The sequence below is a fragment of the Ischnura elegans genome, chromosome 5, assembly GCF_921293095.1.
Source record: "Ischnura elegans chromosome 5, ioIscEleg1.1, whole genome shotgun sequence".
Classification (NCBI taxonomy): Eukaryota; Metazoa; Arthropoda; class Insecta; order Odonata; family Coenagrionidae; genus Ischnura; species Ischnura elegans.
The window spans coordinates 47,708,855-47,724,042 of record NC_060250.1 but is presented as its reverse complement, the minus strand read 5'-3'; the positions used below and the strand labels follow the sequence as shown (position 1 = coordinate 47,724,042).

Here is a 15,188-nt window from a genome sequence, read left to right as displayed (position 1 = left end):
AATCGCAATCAATGCCTTTCGTTTTCTTTGACGAAGGAAACTACCCTATTATCTTATTCAGAACTTACTTTAATACCTCATTTTTTGACTTAAAATAAACGCAATGCATGGAAGATGCATACATTTTTATTTCCCTCACACAGCCACAAGAAAATACATGCCCCTTTTCTTCCCAAGAGCATATCACATATTCCTAACAAACACATAAAAGAAGAAATGAATCCATAATTAAGTTATTGTTGCCACTAGTTCACATATCATACAGCATCTCGAATCATCAATTTTTGCTGGTAAGTCATCATTAAACTATAATTTCAACACTCACTTTTTTAACTATTGTAATTGTCATACCCCAATTAATCGCAAGTAATTTCTTTCTGAACAGCTAAAAATCTGCTTTATTTGACCTATTTATCAGTTGCATGACTTACAAGACATATACCAAAACAGTGTAAGTATGGGAGGACAGGAAATAAAACATGAGATTAACTGATGATATGTAACTTGATCTCATATATTGAAAGATGCCGAGGTTATACGAAAAGATACATAATTACATACCTGTGGCTCAATAGGATATGCTCTAACCACTTTTGACTTCCCGATAGAAAAACAAAAAGTGAGAGTGGTTAGCCAACAAAAACAAGGTACATACTTCAAGGTGTGATTGATAGTTTACGGGGAATGAATTAAACACAACTTTAGAGGATGTTTAGGTATGAGGCATCTTCCACAAAGCAGAATTACAGTCGACAATGCTATCACTCAAGTTCACAAATCCTTTCCCGAAGTTGAAATCACACTAACGATTCATTTCTCATCAGGGTAAAAAAGTAGCAACTAAAAATTACTTTAACTTCCTCATAGTACAAATAACAATACAAATACAAAAAATAAACTTTTATTTTCTCTCGTGGTGAACATAATTGTCAGCAAATAACAAATTCATTTAGTCTAGAATAACACTACCATGTTGTCAGGTTTCATTACCATGCAATACCTCAAAGTACAAGGCCTAAACATCACCATTGATTACAGAGTGTGCTTACAGCCATTAAGTACAACTAATGAGCTAACTCCCCAGGGATAAAATAAGATATCATGAAATGGAATGTACAATGTAAGCACCATCAACAAAGGTGACATTTTACACATTAATTAACTCCAAAAATTAATGATATTCACACATCATATTATTTTTTAATTAAATAATTTTACTAGATTTTCTTCCTAGACTCTTTTCTTTCTTAGGATGCATGGAAAAACATAGGATGGTTAACTATATGAATTATCAATAAAGCACCCATGAAGAGAAAGTATTACAGAAACTAATAACTATTACATTATCTATAGGTACCACTGCAACACAGATGCCGTCCACGGGCAACAAGATATGGCTCTAAAGTGAAATAAATTAGCAGTATAGGCTTCCAACTCATGATTGTGACCTCGTCTGCGATAAAAATTACTCAAATAATACTAAAAAATACTGAGCTCAAAGAGCTAATAAAAAACTAATTAAATTCTCCTAAAATGTCATTAATGCCTCATAATTTTATACTCACATTTCCTCTAATAAAAATACCTTGTATAAATAGGTGCAGGTGTTTTAGCTATTAGCTTCCCAACTGGTTCTACAATGATGGGAGCCTGAGATGTAAAATATATTGCTGTGATGAGATCAAAGTTGCCAGAAGCTAGCACTTTTTACGTTAAACATGCAATTTCAAGATTTCTGGCATATACTGAACTTTATGAGCTAATACTAACAATTTTAAAAGATACCATATCTACTATTCATTTCATTGGGGGAAACTAAATTCCATACAATAGTATTCCCGTAGCACTCTGCCCTTCCAATTACAATTCAATGTCCAGAGCAGTCTAACAATGGATACTCCAAAAATATTTTAAAATTTACACTATTTCAGCTAATTTGCCACCTCTGTTGAAAAAATCATAAAAATATCGATTCTAGTAAACCACTCTCGCCATAAATGGCTATATTATGTATGTTCAATACTATTATCATATATCAATCACTAACCAGTACGTAAGGGTGCATTAGTGCTTGAAGTAGATGTATCAATAATCAAGATTCTTAAGAATGACAGCAATCATAACTGGGTGTCTACATATTGATACTATAGCATATTCAGGCACATATTTTGGCAACAACATCGCACTTAAGTTTTTAGTTATCCATTGGTATGTTCTGAAAGATATTAATTGACTGTGATTTGAAGCGTGCAGATCTGATTTCATAATTAATAATGTTCCTTTTTTAACACATTACAAATTATATTCCTTCACTGAGAAATTGCCAGAAACTACAACAGTTTAAATATTTTTGTGCAATAACCAGTTTGGGGGAAATAGCTAACAAGACTGGCAGTGAGTGCTCATTCAATCAAATAACATCTACAAAATATATAGGTGAGCAACAACAGATTGTAAGATAGATCTGTCAGAATTCTAAATGGTAAGGGCATCCTTGAAATATAAAGGATTCCTTGCTTTAGTGAAGAAATATCTATAAAAATATAGTATTCATTTATAAATAATCATGAACTTAAAGCACAATACTAATTGTAAAGCCTACGACAAGTAGCATCAGCAGAGCTGCCACTTCAAAACCATGCTTGGGTATAGCATTCCACACACTACCAGATATGATTCGGCTCTTTTTCCATGAGGTATGAGCATATAACATAATAGGAACGAAGATATTCAATATATCTGGCGTCATCAAACAAAGATCTCGAACCACTTGATGAGCTTGACCTCGTCCCTGAACAACATTTGCAATGAATTGGTCGCTCCCAGCTATCAACGTATGTAAAGCTCCCACTCCAGAAATTAAGAGTAACAACCGAGTGGATATGTAGTTGTCGGAATTAGCATAGTATAAAATAACACCGGTAGAAAATAATTCAGTCAGAGAGAAGAACAACTGGTGATTCCACTGAGAGTAGAAGTCGTCATTCCAATAATTGATAAAAGACCACCAAGAATAATAATGGGAAAACAAAGTTGTTAAAAATAAAAGAGCCATACTGAAACGCAGGCGTTTCAGTAAAGCAAGACGAACAAGACGCTTGATGCTCTCGTATAAGGACACAATTGCAAAGGTTGTCAACATCCACATTTTACAACCATTGCTAGTTGCATTGAAGTACATATGCTTGTACGTGGCCACACCAGTTTCGTATGGACCTAGAAAGCAGATAACCTCTTAAGCTCTTACATGAAATTAAAAAAATCCACGCAAGGATTGGCATAATTGCCCAGAAAAAATATTCCTCGTACCTTTGAAAACCGTATCCCAACACGAGCAAGAGCAGAATCGTTTTTCTACATTCCTGGAATACTGACTCCAAAAGTAAGATAGAGTATACACATGCACTGGAAGAATCAGTGCTGGAAGTAAATATCCACATAATGCCGATAAAAATTTCACTTTATACTGCTCTATATTGATATACATTTCTGTTGGCAAACATTCAAATCTTCGGCGGCATTATTCTATCGGCATAAACGATGGAGAATCGCACTTAGTCTATCCACAGACAGGTCTGATATCATGGTTGAGAGCAATTTACTTTCCAGATAATGGTACGATTGCAGCAGATTGCAGCACGTCCTTAACACAAGATAAATGCAGCGAGTGCAGTGAAGATAGCACCCGCTGGCTCCAACTACATAAATAAAAGAGCTAAAAAAAACCAGGAAGTTTCCGACGGTACGAACCTACAGTAACTATTGGTTCAGTTAAGTGTGGTTAATCGCGTTTAGAGAGAAATATGAATAATAACGAAAATTCTGTAACTTCACAGCCTTCACAGTTTCAAGGATTCCAACCATTTTAAAGACAAATGAAGTACTGGAAGTACTCGAGCGAAATCTACCTCGAATTACAAATTACGTGCAGGACCCTTTTGAGGGTTCTCGTTAGTGGTTGTACGGTTCGTGATTAAATGTAATTATATGTAGCGGCTACTTAATCTGAATAAATTCTTGTAAAAATGTAGTACTTATAGGAATTTCCTTTGAATAAGAAAGAACAAAGATAAGAGATTGGCAGCGTTAGGAAATGTTAAAAAAGTCGACTGAATTTCGAAGTACATTGGTTGTCTATGGGGAAATACAGTGAAGGTTGAATAAATCCAAGGTTCTTAGACTTACTCTAAGAACCTTGGGATAAATCCATCGTGCGGCGGTGCGGTTCAGCCATTTTATAGGAAACATACAATGGTTGACAAACAATGCAAGTCCGAGACTGAACTATTATCGATACGACAATTTCACTTCATTTCAATTTCACTTTGTATTTCAATCTCCATTTTTTCTTCTATGACCTCTCATAACAAAACTTCGAAAAAATCTTTCCATATAGAATCGTTATGTTTCAAACGATAAATCAACGAATTTTCGCGGAAATTAGCGGTTGAGAAAATGACTGTTCGTAACCATGGAAACGCCGGTGCAACAAAACATAGTGCCTTACAGCTGCTCACGGCCACACACGGTGCCTCGAATGTGGATTCATTGGCAACGTGCTGTGAGATCCTAGATACTACGTGGAAGATCAACTTTTGATTCAGTGTAAATGGTGCTAAATGCAGATTTCTATAACTTGCTACAATTTGGGGATGGTATTGTAAAGGGACCTCTCTGTCTACGTACATAAATACTCTATCATTGGGGCATATTAAATTCAAAATGGTAACTTTAAGTTATTTGCCTTAACACCCTATGATATTTAAGATACAATATTTCCTTTTTGGGTTGCTTTTGATAAGAAAATAACCCAGGTACTTCCGCTTCCCAGATGTTGTCAAGGGCTAAGCCTGCTGCTGGACATTCAGCAAAGAAAGAGCCAGTAAATGTTACTAAGCAGCTACCGAAGTTGAATGAATTTCTTAAGTCAAGGGATTATGTGGGTGCTCTTACACTTCTCGAGGTATGATGCAAATTCTCTCAGGTTACGTTTACAAATAGTATTTTTATTTGATAGAAATAACTTTACTTCATTATAACTTTTTGCTAGTTTAGATTTCCTTTTATGTAACAATGTAAATAAAATGTTTGTTATTAGATTTTTTAACCATTATATTTCACTGGTTTTATTTTACCATCACTGCTCAGTCAACACAACAATTGTGGCCTAAGTGGTTTGCCATTATGGCACCATAATGGTTTTGACCCGCAGCCATAATGTGGCTTAAGTATGGATCCATATCCATAGTACACTTTCTTAATATCAATAGAATCAACCAGCTTCCATTTTAATAACTTGCCAACAAACCTGCATCAGCAACTCACAGTATTCCTGATGAGGACAAACGAGTCACCGGTCTAAATGTCTACGGAAATCAGACAACTTGCGTGGTCAGAGCAATTCGAGAGCATTTTATTCAATTGAGACTCTGGGAAAGCACCAGATCATTCTTCTGCATAACTTTCGAACAGCTGAATTGAATCAGAGGTTAGTTTTTTCCCACTTCTTATCCATTTCTTGTAGAAAGGATTGATTTCCTCTTGCAAGAGAAAATACTCCACCTGGCAACCTTGATAGAGCAAGAGCAGTCTAGTGAGGCATTCTACCTTTCTGTTTACACTGCTGCTCTAGTGTGAGAGCAGCTCTACCACTAGAGCTGAGAGTCGCACTAGCTAGAGCACTCTCAGAGATGTTTAAATTGTAGACTTTTCTAGTAGACTGCTCTCGTTAGGGCAAATCTAGCTAAAAACTCAAAGGTGTACAAGTGCTTTAAAAGTTTGTCATACCCAAAAACTGGCATAACTGTTTGATTGTCACCGGCTCAGGAAATTCTTGGATGGCACTAACCTTGTCTATTAATGGCTCTGTGCCATCAACACTAACACAATAACCTAAAAATGTCACTTGTGACACACCAAAAACACACTTAGAAGGATTGATAACAGCACCGTAATCACTAGGTGGCTGTCCTTCGTGGTGGTGCTCGAAACTAAGAGCTCCGCCACACCCATTTACTTTGTCTATCTAATGCTTTTTCAAAATTCACAAAGCAAGCATATATGTCCTGGTTATATTATCAATTCCCCTTATAAGGTCCTTTTCACCACTATCACATCTCAGGTTGACTTTACCTACTTTAATACTAACCATTCTTCAACCAAATAATTAATTGTATGCCCTGTTTTTCATATGGCTGTTAGCAATTAGTTACCAGTACCACTTTATCTACATGCAGTATTAGGATAATTATGATAATTGGGATAAATTATAGTGTCCTCATTCTATAGGTTTCTTTCTTTTCAGTTGCAGAATTAGGACCATCTTCATGAAATCCTCCATGAAAGACCTCTCCTCATAAATCATTCGGATTAGTTCAGGAAACTTCCTCTTCTCAGCATTCCCTAAATTATTAAGAAGCTGAAATGGTATATTCTCTATGCCCACCTCTTTACTTGCCTTTATTTTCCAGAGGACTGTCTCTTTCTTCATGTCTAAATTCTGTGGTTCTAGTTGATCCTCATCCACCACACTTTCCTGCACTACGCATGAGCTGGCTGGCCTCTTCCTGCTGTCATTCAGGTCCTCCATATCGATGGCTAAGTTCTAACAACACAGATCTCAAATTCGGCCTGTTTGAGACGGGTATCTTAAACGAAGTGTACTAACATTTAAAAAAATAAAATACAAGCAAAAAACAACTTTTTTTTGCAAATGAATGCTTCTTTTTTAGTTTTTAATGTAAGTTCGCAAGAAAAAAAATAATCGCTTTTTTGCTCTCCTTAAAAGTTGCTTTGTATTTCTTTGAAATACATGTTGTAACACAACTCACCTTCTATTTTTTTGTTTCATGTTACCTTGGGGTATAGAAAAACACTTAATTATGAAATAACATGCACAAAATCACTTGTACACTTTTGTATTCAAAACATCATAATGGAAGACTGATAGGGTAGTTTCCTTCATCAAAGAAAACGAAAGGCATTGATTGCGATTCGTTACCCACCATTAATGTATTCATAATACACAAATTATTTGGTTTTTGAAATACCGGTTTAGACGAATGGCAAGGGTCAAATTTTATCCTCATTTGAAAAAGGCCAGATTGGCACCCATGCGATTCCACTCCAGGTGACGTCACAGGGACCTAGTTTCTACACGAGAGGATAGGAGTTTTACATCGTCTGAGGTTACCAATGCATGCATGAGGCACAGAGCTCAGGGAAACATGTCTTAATTATCACCTATTAAAACTGGCTTAGGTCGGAAAGTTTTCTTCGTTTGATAAGGTATTAATAAACCTTTTTTAAGCCAAGCGCTACCAGCCAGCAAGGTACTCAGCTACCCGCTAGCATCCTGCGTCCTATCAGCGCTCAGAGCCTCGATCAAGGTCACCTTACAAGGCGGGAGGGGGAACCAGAAATGCGTCGCACAGACTTTTTCCCATCATTCCTACTTATGCGTCGCGTTTTCGCGCGCTTGAAAATTTTCACTTTTCATTTAATCGCGAAAAATAGATATTGTCATTTAAAAATCTAAAAGCATGAAATACGTACTGCAGGAGTAATAATCTTTCGATTTAGGCAATAAAAAAATAATAGGAAACCACCCTATTGGGCCCAATTTACAATCCGACATTACAACAAATAGATTGCATAACATCCTTTTCTATTCCAATGGGCTTTTAACTCTTCCCCTTTTCCTTGTGTATTTATAATATCAATTTAAGTTCCACTTATCGGGTTCACTGCTCCTAGACTTCACTCAAACACTGCCGGATGGTTCAGTGCTCCACAGCTCCACTCACTGCCGAATATCTTCCTCCACGATCCCTCTCTCAAACTCTCGCCACCATTGTTATTCACGCATCCTTTCTTCTATCGGTTCTTTCTTGTGGGCGCCTCCTTTACCTTTGCGTCCTCTACTTTTTTTCTACCCGTCTTTTAAAACACGTCTTTTTTTTGTCTCTCTCAACGCACCACTCCTGTTAGTTTTCTGCAGTTGTTACCTCCTCACTACGATTGTTAATTTATTTATGGTAACGAATGACATGGTGGTTTGCATAGTGTTGTTAGAACTCAGCCATCGATATATTCCTTCTGCTTATCCTCAACACCTTCATTCTGTTAGTATCTTTTTATCAATAGCCATAATTTTGACAAGGCTTGTTCTCTTTTTGCCTCCCAAAAAATATCTTGGAATACAGGGTAGGTACCTCACCATTGTCCTGAAACTTTTCCATTCTCTCAAATTGTCTTTTCCATAAGCCTCTCTTACCTTCCTGGTTTCCATGTTTAATCTATTTTGGTTAAAATTCTTTTCCCTTGCACCATGTCCATGTTCTTTTCTCCTGCGATTTCTTTATCATTTCCTCCATGGTCCATGTTTATCCTTCTACTCTTTCTATATATATATATAATCAACTTCTCTGCAGCTTTTATTTATTTTGTGTTCACCTTCTCCTACCCTTCCTCTACAGTCTTTATGTCCCCTATCTTCCCCATATTTTTCTCTACTTGTTCCTGGTTTCCTCTTCTCTGAGTAATCTTCAGGGTTTCTAAGGGCTACCATACATGTTCTGTCCCAGCCTCAATGCTTAGCCTGTTTGGCCAGACCTCATTGGTTTCCCATCCGGCCGACAATCCACCTCAAGGAATCGCCACACACTGTCAGTACTTCCCTCAGTCCAGGACTGAACGCATATGGTAGGCCTAAGCTGGGCTACAGCTAGGAGTTTCGTCAAGGGGGCAAAGATCAGTTTGCCTCCCTTGATCCCCCCTTACCACTAAAATATAATACATCTGCAAGCTATTTTTTTGAGGGAAGTAGTTGAAATTGCATGCCATTTGTTTGCTATTTAGAAGTTTTATTAATATTACTGTATAATAATTTGTGGATTCATAAATATTGTTAAGTAATTTTGTCAGAAAAATAAAACAATTTTTTAATAAGCTTTTCAAATGTTTCCATCCCTTGAAATCTGCCACCTGGGGCACGTATATTACATTTACAACATTTATTGTTTTTCATTATTTCAGTTTAGCAGAAATGCCTTGAAAAGTACAGATGATGTGGACATGTGGATTGGATATTGTGCCTTTCATTTGGGAGACTATAAAAAAGCTCTTTTTACCTATGAGAAACTTTTACAGAATTATCCCTTTGAGGAAATTGCAATCAACTTATCATGCTGCTACTTTTTCCTTGGGATGTATAAAGAAGCTCTTGAGGTAGGAATAATGTACATACATAGGTACATTTGAATAGGTACTGTCAGAGGGATGAATTAAGGTTTTGCTACTTTCTCAGAGTAAAGTAAATACCTATGTAGTAAATACCCCCTCTCCCCATTGAGATTTTCCAAATGATGCCATTGGATCTCTTACCTGGCTAGAAATATAAATTAATAATTAGCATTTTATCACACTTATTAAGAGAAGAAGGCATCTGAAAGTTCAAAGGTAGGTAATTAAGATATGTGCTTCAAAGTACCACACATGATCATATATTTATGTCTATTCACGCTGATTTATACTTAAGGGAAGGTCCAAGCTATTTAACCAGATGCACTGAGCTAAATAGTTATTTTTAGCATGTTCTCACAATTTTTCTGACTTACATTGACTTTATTCAAAAACAAAAATTGAATTTGTATATTAGGAAAATTCAAATTATGTGGCAATTCATTTCGTGACAATCTGTAGTTAATTTTCCTAAGTGTAATAGGAGTTAATCATATTGTCTGTTATTGAGTAAATATTTGGGATGTTGTGACTCAGCTGCAAAAGTGGGGTAAAATTTTGGTGCTTATTTATTCTTTAATATACAGGCAGTTACCCTTTTACAGTAATTTTTAATGGTACGAATAACATCACATCATTCCTAAATCTCTGCTTTACCATAATAATGATACCTACCTATTTGATGTCTCCATATCCATATCAGTTACTACAACAACTCCACAAAATCACTATGATGTGTTAGAGCATGAAGAAAACTGTAGTATGTACCTGTTTCGTGAAAATTAAGTTGCACATAAGTTGTCTGGTTCAACATATGAGATCACTGCCTCCCATTCAGCTCCCACCTGATGGCTAAGGTTATGCTCGTCTTTGTATTCCTCTCAATTTTCCTGAGTCTGATCTCCATCCTCCTACTCCTCTTACCACATCTAAATTCAAAACAACTGCCAACCTATTGCATGTTATCAAGGAATTCAACATACTTTAAGCTGGGGCTTATTAAGGCATTATGTCCCAGATAGCACTAAGTATGTAAGAGAGTTATCTGTTTCCTATGGTTTTCTTACATAAAAAATTGATAAGCAGCTAATCGTAAGCTAATATAGACTTATATATGTCAAGGATAAGGATTTAGGGAAGAATAGGTAAGGAATGCCGTCAATATCCTCAGATAGCGTAAGTCGCTTCTGTTGGAGTGCCAAGACAGCTGAACAGCGTACTACAGATGCAATGTTGCTCAGCCCGAAATGAATTAAAAGCCTACCAGTGAAATTCAGTGAGTCTTTATAAGAGCTTAAAAACTAATTCCAGATTTTTGCTTTAATATAAAAAAATTAACAGCTGCAAGCGACTGGCTGATGAAGATGCAAAGCATAATACACATACTTTAACCTTGTGGCGGAAAGAAAAAAAATAAAAACAGGGAGTACCGAACGTGTGACCCCAAGCTCCACAGCTCTGTATGCTGACCATTACACTGCTGCATCTATTAAGGAAGAATGGTGTAGGCACCAGTTTAAAATCCAATTATATAACAAAACTTAGTTGCTGTGTGCATGAAACAAACTGAAGCATTCTAGGTCCTCACAAACTTACATTTATAAATCCTAGAATGCTAAAATCATATATGATTTTAATTTATTGTCTGATAATCCGATGAATACCATATGTATGTATATTAGAGATTCCTTTCGGCATTTTTATATTTTACATCGCTATTCGTGTGAAATTATGTTTTTTTCTTACGACCACGGTTTCGCCATCATGTCATAAATGTGAATGATTTTCAAATTATGGCTGTATGATGTCATTTCTACTCATACTTTAAAGAGCCAAAAATTTAAAAAAATATTCTACATATTACATAAATTCCTTAATGAATATTTTAAAACAATGGAATAATAACAACACCTACGGAAGTGGTGAAAGTTTGGCCTCCATTTTCCTTTACTCCGGATATCTGTCGGCCTGGCCTTAAGAAACCCATAAGGAAAGGCCAACAAACTTACTTTATAAGCGCCTTCCTAAATTCTTCCTTTCACCAAATCTTAATGACTTAAAATGTGCTAGCTGGGGTGGTTCAGCTACCCACTAATACTCGGCACCCCTAAGTGCTTATCAATACGTTCAAGGTGATAATATTAGCCTCCCTTAAACCCTCAGACTCTGCCCTTAACCTCATTGAAAAATACTTCATAGACCAACATCTCTAGGAAGTGCAACCGATCAAAGGATAAGCCTCTGTAACATTTCCATGATAAGTACCTATAAACCCACATAGCCGCAGTCAGCCTAATTTCAGTTTAACTGCAGTGATTTGTGTTGGCTGAAGTTTCATCTATGAAATGAAACCATGGATTGTCATTGTAAGATAAACATGATAAAAATGAGGCTTTAAACTTAGAAAAAATGCATGATAATTTAAAAAAATAAATTTCATTTGTCTGCAATTTATAGAAATATTTGAAGTGACTCTTAAATTCGTAAGATAGTGTGTATTTTATTCATAATGATGATATTCCATAGTTTTTACATTTTTTTAAAAATCTACTTTGAATGCCCTATGTAACTTTGGAATTTTAAGGCTGCAGAAAAAGCTCCAGAAGGTGGATTAAAATCAAGACTGCTGCTACATCTTTCTCATAGATTTGCAGATGATAAAAGAGTATTTGAGATGGAACAGAAACTAGGAGAAATGATTGAAAACAGACTTAGCCTTGCTTCTTTAAACTTCATAAAAGCCCACTATCAAGAATCCCTGGATGTTTATAAAGCAGTTCTACTGGATCATAGGTTTGTCTTTATTATATATTTTTGTGTTTTTAAATAAGATTAAATAGCATCAAAAAGTTGATGATTGCCTCTAAGTCAAGAGTATAAGGGAAATTTAAAAAATGTTACCAATTTACGGGAGTAGAGTTCGCCTAAAAATCTGAGATGAATAATCAGAGGGGGCAGGGGCTCAGCTGAAAATATACAAGTTTAGCCCCAGAAGTATTTCATTAGTAACAAAAGGAAAGAACATGGTGGTGAAATATTCTTTTGTGCAGCACTGCATTAATTACCAGTAGATGGGTTGGAGGTAGAACTATCAAGTACCACAGTTGTGAGCTAATGAGGGCAAAGGGGTGGATAATCTATGGAAAACTGCATGGGTATTCATGAATCCATACAGTCAGTGGCGGATCCAGAGAGGCCCCTATAGGGGGGTAACTATTGTTACCCCCCTTTTATCTCTATCCTGGATCCGGTACTGCATATAGTTAACCATAATTTATTTTAAATATGTCCATTCGACAAATCTTATAATTATATAAATGTACATATTACATGTGTGTGTGTTTGTTATTTATTTCTTCTTCTTCCAATAACTTTCTTCCTCCAATAACTTTAGGGAATACCTGGCAATAAAAGTTTATGAAGCCTACTGCTACTATAAAAATGGCTATTTGGATAAATCTCAGGAAGCTCTGCACAACTATTTGCAGCACTATCCAGATTCTGTGACTGCCAACAATCTAAAAGCTTGCATTTACTACCATCTGGATGACATGAAGGCTGCTGAAACTGAACTAAAAATTTTAAAAGTGAGTTATATATTAATTTAATAGGAGTGGATATCACATTTTTTCATCTCAGAATCTAATTTCAGCTGAATTCATGGCTACGTAAGGTATTTAAATTACACATACCTTGCACAATATTACATCTTTCGTTGGGAGCTTGTCTTACCATACTATTGAATCTAATGGTGAACATAATTATTTTTCTCTTATTCTTGCATTATAATTGCTTCTCAGTTCAAAAATATGCACCAATAGTTTAGTCTCTTCTGCTGGAGACTTTCCCACCCAGATAGCACTAAGTAAGATGGTTATCCATTTCTTATTTCTCACTTTACAACTAGTACCCTATGATAACCAGTTTACATAAAATTTCAGTCCATTTTGCCAATAGGTCACTAATGTGGGCAAGAACTGCAGCATTTATGCAGCCAATGCAAGAGGTTACCATAAACAAAATCACGATTAATTTTTTTGTGAAAGTATTCTGGGCTTAAATTCATCATCCATCAATTTATCAGCAGTTGCAGAAGGTAGGTTACCAAATACCATAAATTAGATGAAAATGATATATTTCCCAGGCCAATTCATCAATAAATTGGCTGTTTCAGGTCAATTTCGTTATCTTTTGGCATGCTAGAAGTTAAGTCACGGGTTTTAAGCGAAAGTTGTATTGGGGAGAAAGCATTTATTTCCAACTGGAATGCCAAATATTGTTAACATATTCACTATCGTCGACGAGTATGCTAGCAAATGGTTCTATGTGTTGAATAGAAAGTAAATTCTGCTGCACTAGGATAGACTGGATTTGTGATTGTCATTCTCTGACAGAAACACCTGGCCAAAGCTTTAAACTCAAGCAAGAAAGATTCCCAAGGAACTGGACTATCCGCTCAACAGATTTCCCTACACTTTTTACAAAAATCAAACTGCATAGAGAGAAGTTAAACAACAATATGAAAGACACATTTATTAAGGCCAATGTACTCCACTTAAAAAATAGAAAACCATGAATTAACCCTTTCAATGCAGCACCACGAGATGTGATAACTTTGCTGGTAGCGGAAAGTTTTTTTTTTGTAAAACAGAGTTATTTCTGCATAATTTAGGCTTAATACGATAATTTTATTCTTATTATACCCATTTTTGATAAAAAATAAATATTTTTTATTTTGACATTCATGGATGTCACCCACGTCATATGATGACTTCGGTGGTATGCAACCCGCATTGCCAAACCTGCTTTTCTATATCTTGATGATATTTTTTTTGTACATTTATGTCGTAGATGCATTTATCTGAATTAGTTATTCGGAATTAAAGGATATTGGGTCCATTTATTTCAAAAGATTTAAAGCCAAGTTCATACTTAGTTGTTTTTTTTTAATCCACAAATCAACAATTTGAGTGGCGGTGAATTCTTCTCGGGTTTCCATCCAGGTGAGCTCCATCTCCATCGCTGCTGACGTTTCGATAGAATCCATTTCTATCGTCATCAGGGCCGATGATGCCAGTAGGAAAGTGCCAGGTTTATATATCCTCGGTCGTTATGTTAGATCGTTCTGATTGGCGGAGAAAGAGTGCGCTTTTCCCGCCACTTTCAAAATCGGGTTCCATGCCTTACTTAAGTTGAAACCTTCGTCTCTGTTGAAGTTTTTCTTGGAGAGTCGTATTTCAATTGCCTCCTTGGTGAGGCGATCCCAGTAGCCTCTGGAGTGGCAGAGCATTTTGGTGTTTTCCCAGCGAATCGCGTGGTCGAGATTGATGGCGTGCTCCGCAACCACCGATTTCGATGGTTGGCACAGCCGGAGATGACGCTTATGCTCTTTGATTCGGGTCTCGATCGTTCTTCCCGTTTCACCGATATACTCCTCACCACACTCGCATGGTATGCTGTAGACACCAGGCAATTTCAGTCCTGCAGGGTCTTTGGCACGGACTAAGACTTGTCTTAGTTTTTTGTGAGGCAGATGCACTGTCCGTATGTTGTGTTTATGAAGAATGCGCGAAATCTTGCCGGATACCGTAGAGACGTACGGCAGGTATGCGTTGGCCACCGGTTTCCGCTCTTCTTCATGTGTCTTCCTTTTTCCTTCAAAGGCCCTTTTCTTCTTCAGATGTCCGAGTTCTGCAGGAAGGCTTTGTTGATTGGAAATGACTTTGGCTCTATGTAATAAAGATGAAAGAACCGCTGATCGTTGTGCTGGATGGTGGTGACTTCTTGCGTTTAAGTATAAGTCAGTGTGAGTCGACTTTCTATAAACCTTATGGCTCAGACTCCCATCTTCTTTCCTTTGCACCAATATGTCAAGGAATGGCAATCTTCCTTCTTTCTCCGATTCCATGGTGAATTGGATGCTCGGATGTCGGCTGTTCATGTGGTCC

At 36.5% G+C, this 15,188-nt stretch overlaps 2 protein-coding genes across 5 annotated transcripts in view; one reads left to right on the top strand and one right to left on the bottom strand.

Moving 5' to 3' along the window:
* The window catches only part of LOC124158827 (intraflagellar transport protein 56), a 31,090-nt gene that overhangs the window by 5,510 nt on the left and 10,392 nt on the right, over positions 1-15,188 (top strand). Inside the window, exons 1-5 of one of the 4 annotated variants that reach the window (XM_046534175.1) lie at positions 3,905-3,979; positions 4,832-4,963; positions 9,037-9,228; positions 11,825-12,033; positions 12,635-12,827. In XM_046534175.1, coding sequence (XP_046390131.1) covers positions 4,832-4,963; positions 9,037-9,228; positions 11,825-12,033; positions 12,635-12,827 — 726 coding nt within the window. In that variant the 5' untranslated portion in view covers positions 3,905-3,979. The other 3 variants (XM_046534174.1, XM_046534177.1, XM_046534176.1) reach the window with 3 other exon arrangements.
* LOC124158829 lies at positions 886-3,879 on the bottom strand. The gene is made up of 2 exons (XM_046534180.1): positions 3,310-3,879; positions 886-3,216 (listed from the first exon to the last, which is right to left on the bottom strand). The coding sequence occupies exons 1-2, from the start codon at positions 3,485-3,487 to the stop codon at positions 2,573-2,575; spliced, it is 822 nt and encodes a 273-aa protein (XP_046390136.1). The 5' UTR covers positions 3,488-3,879; the 3' UTR covers positions 886-2,572.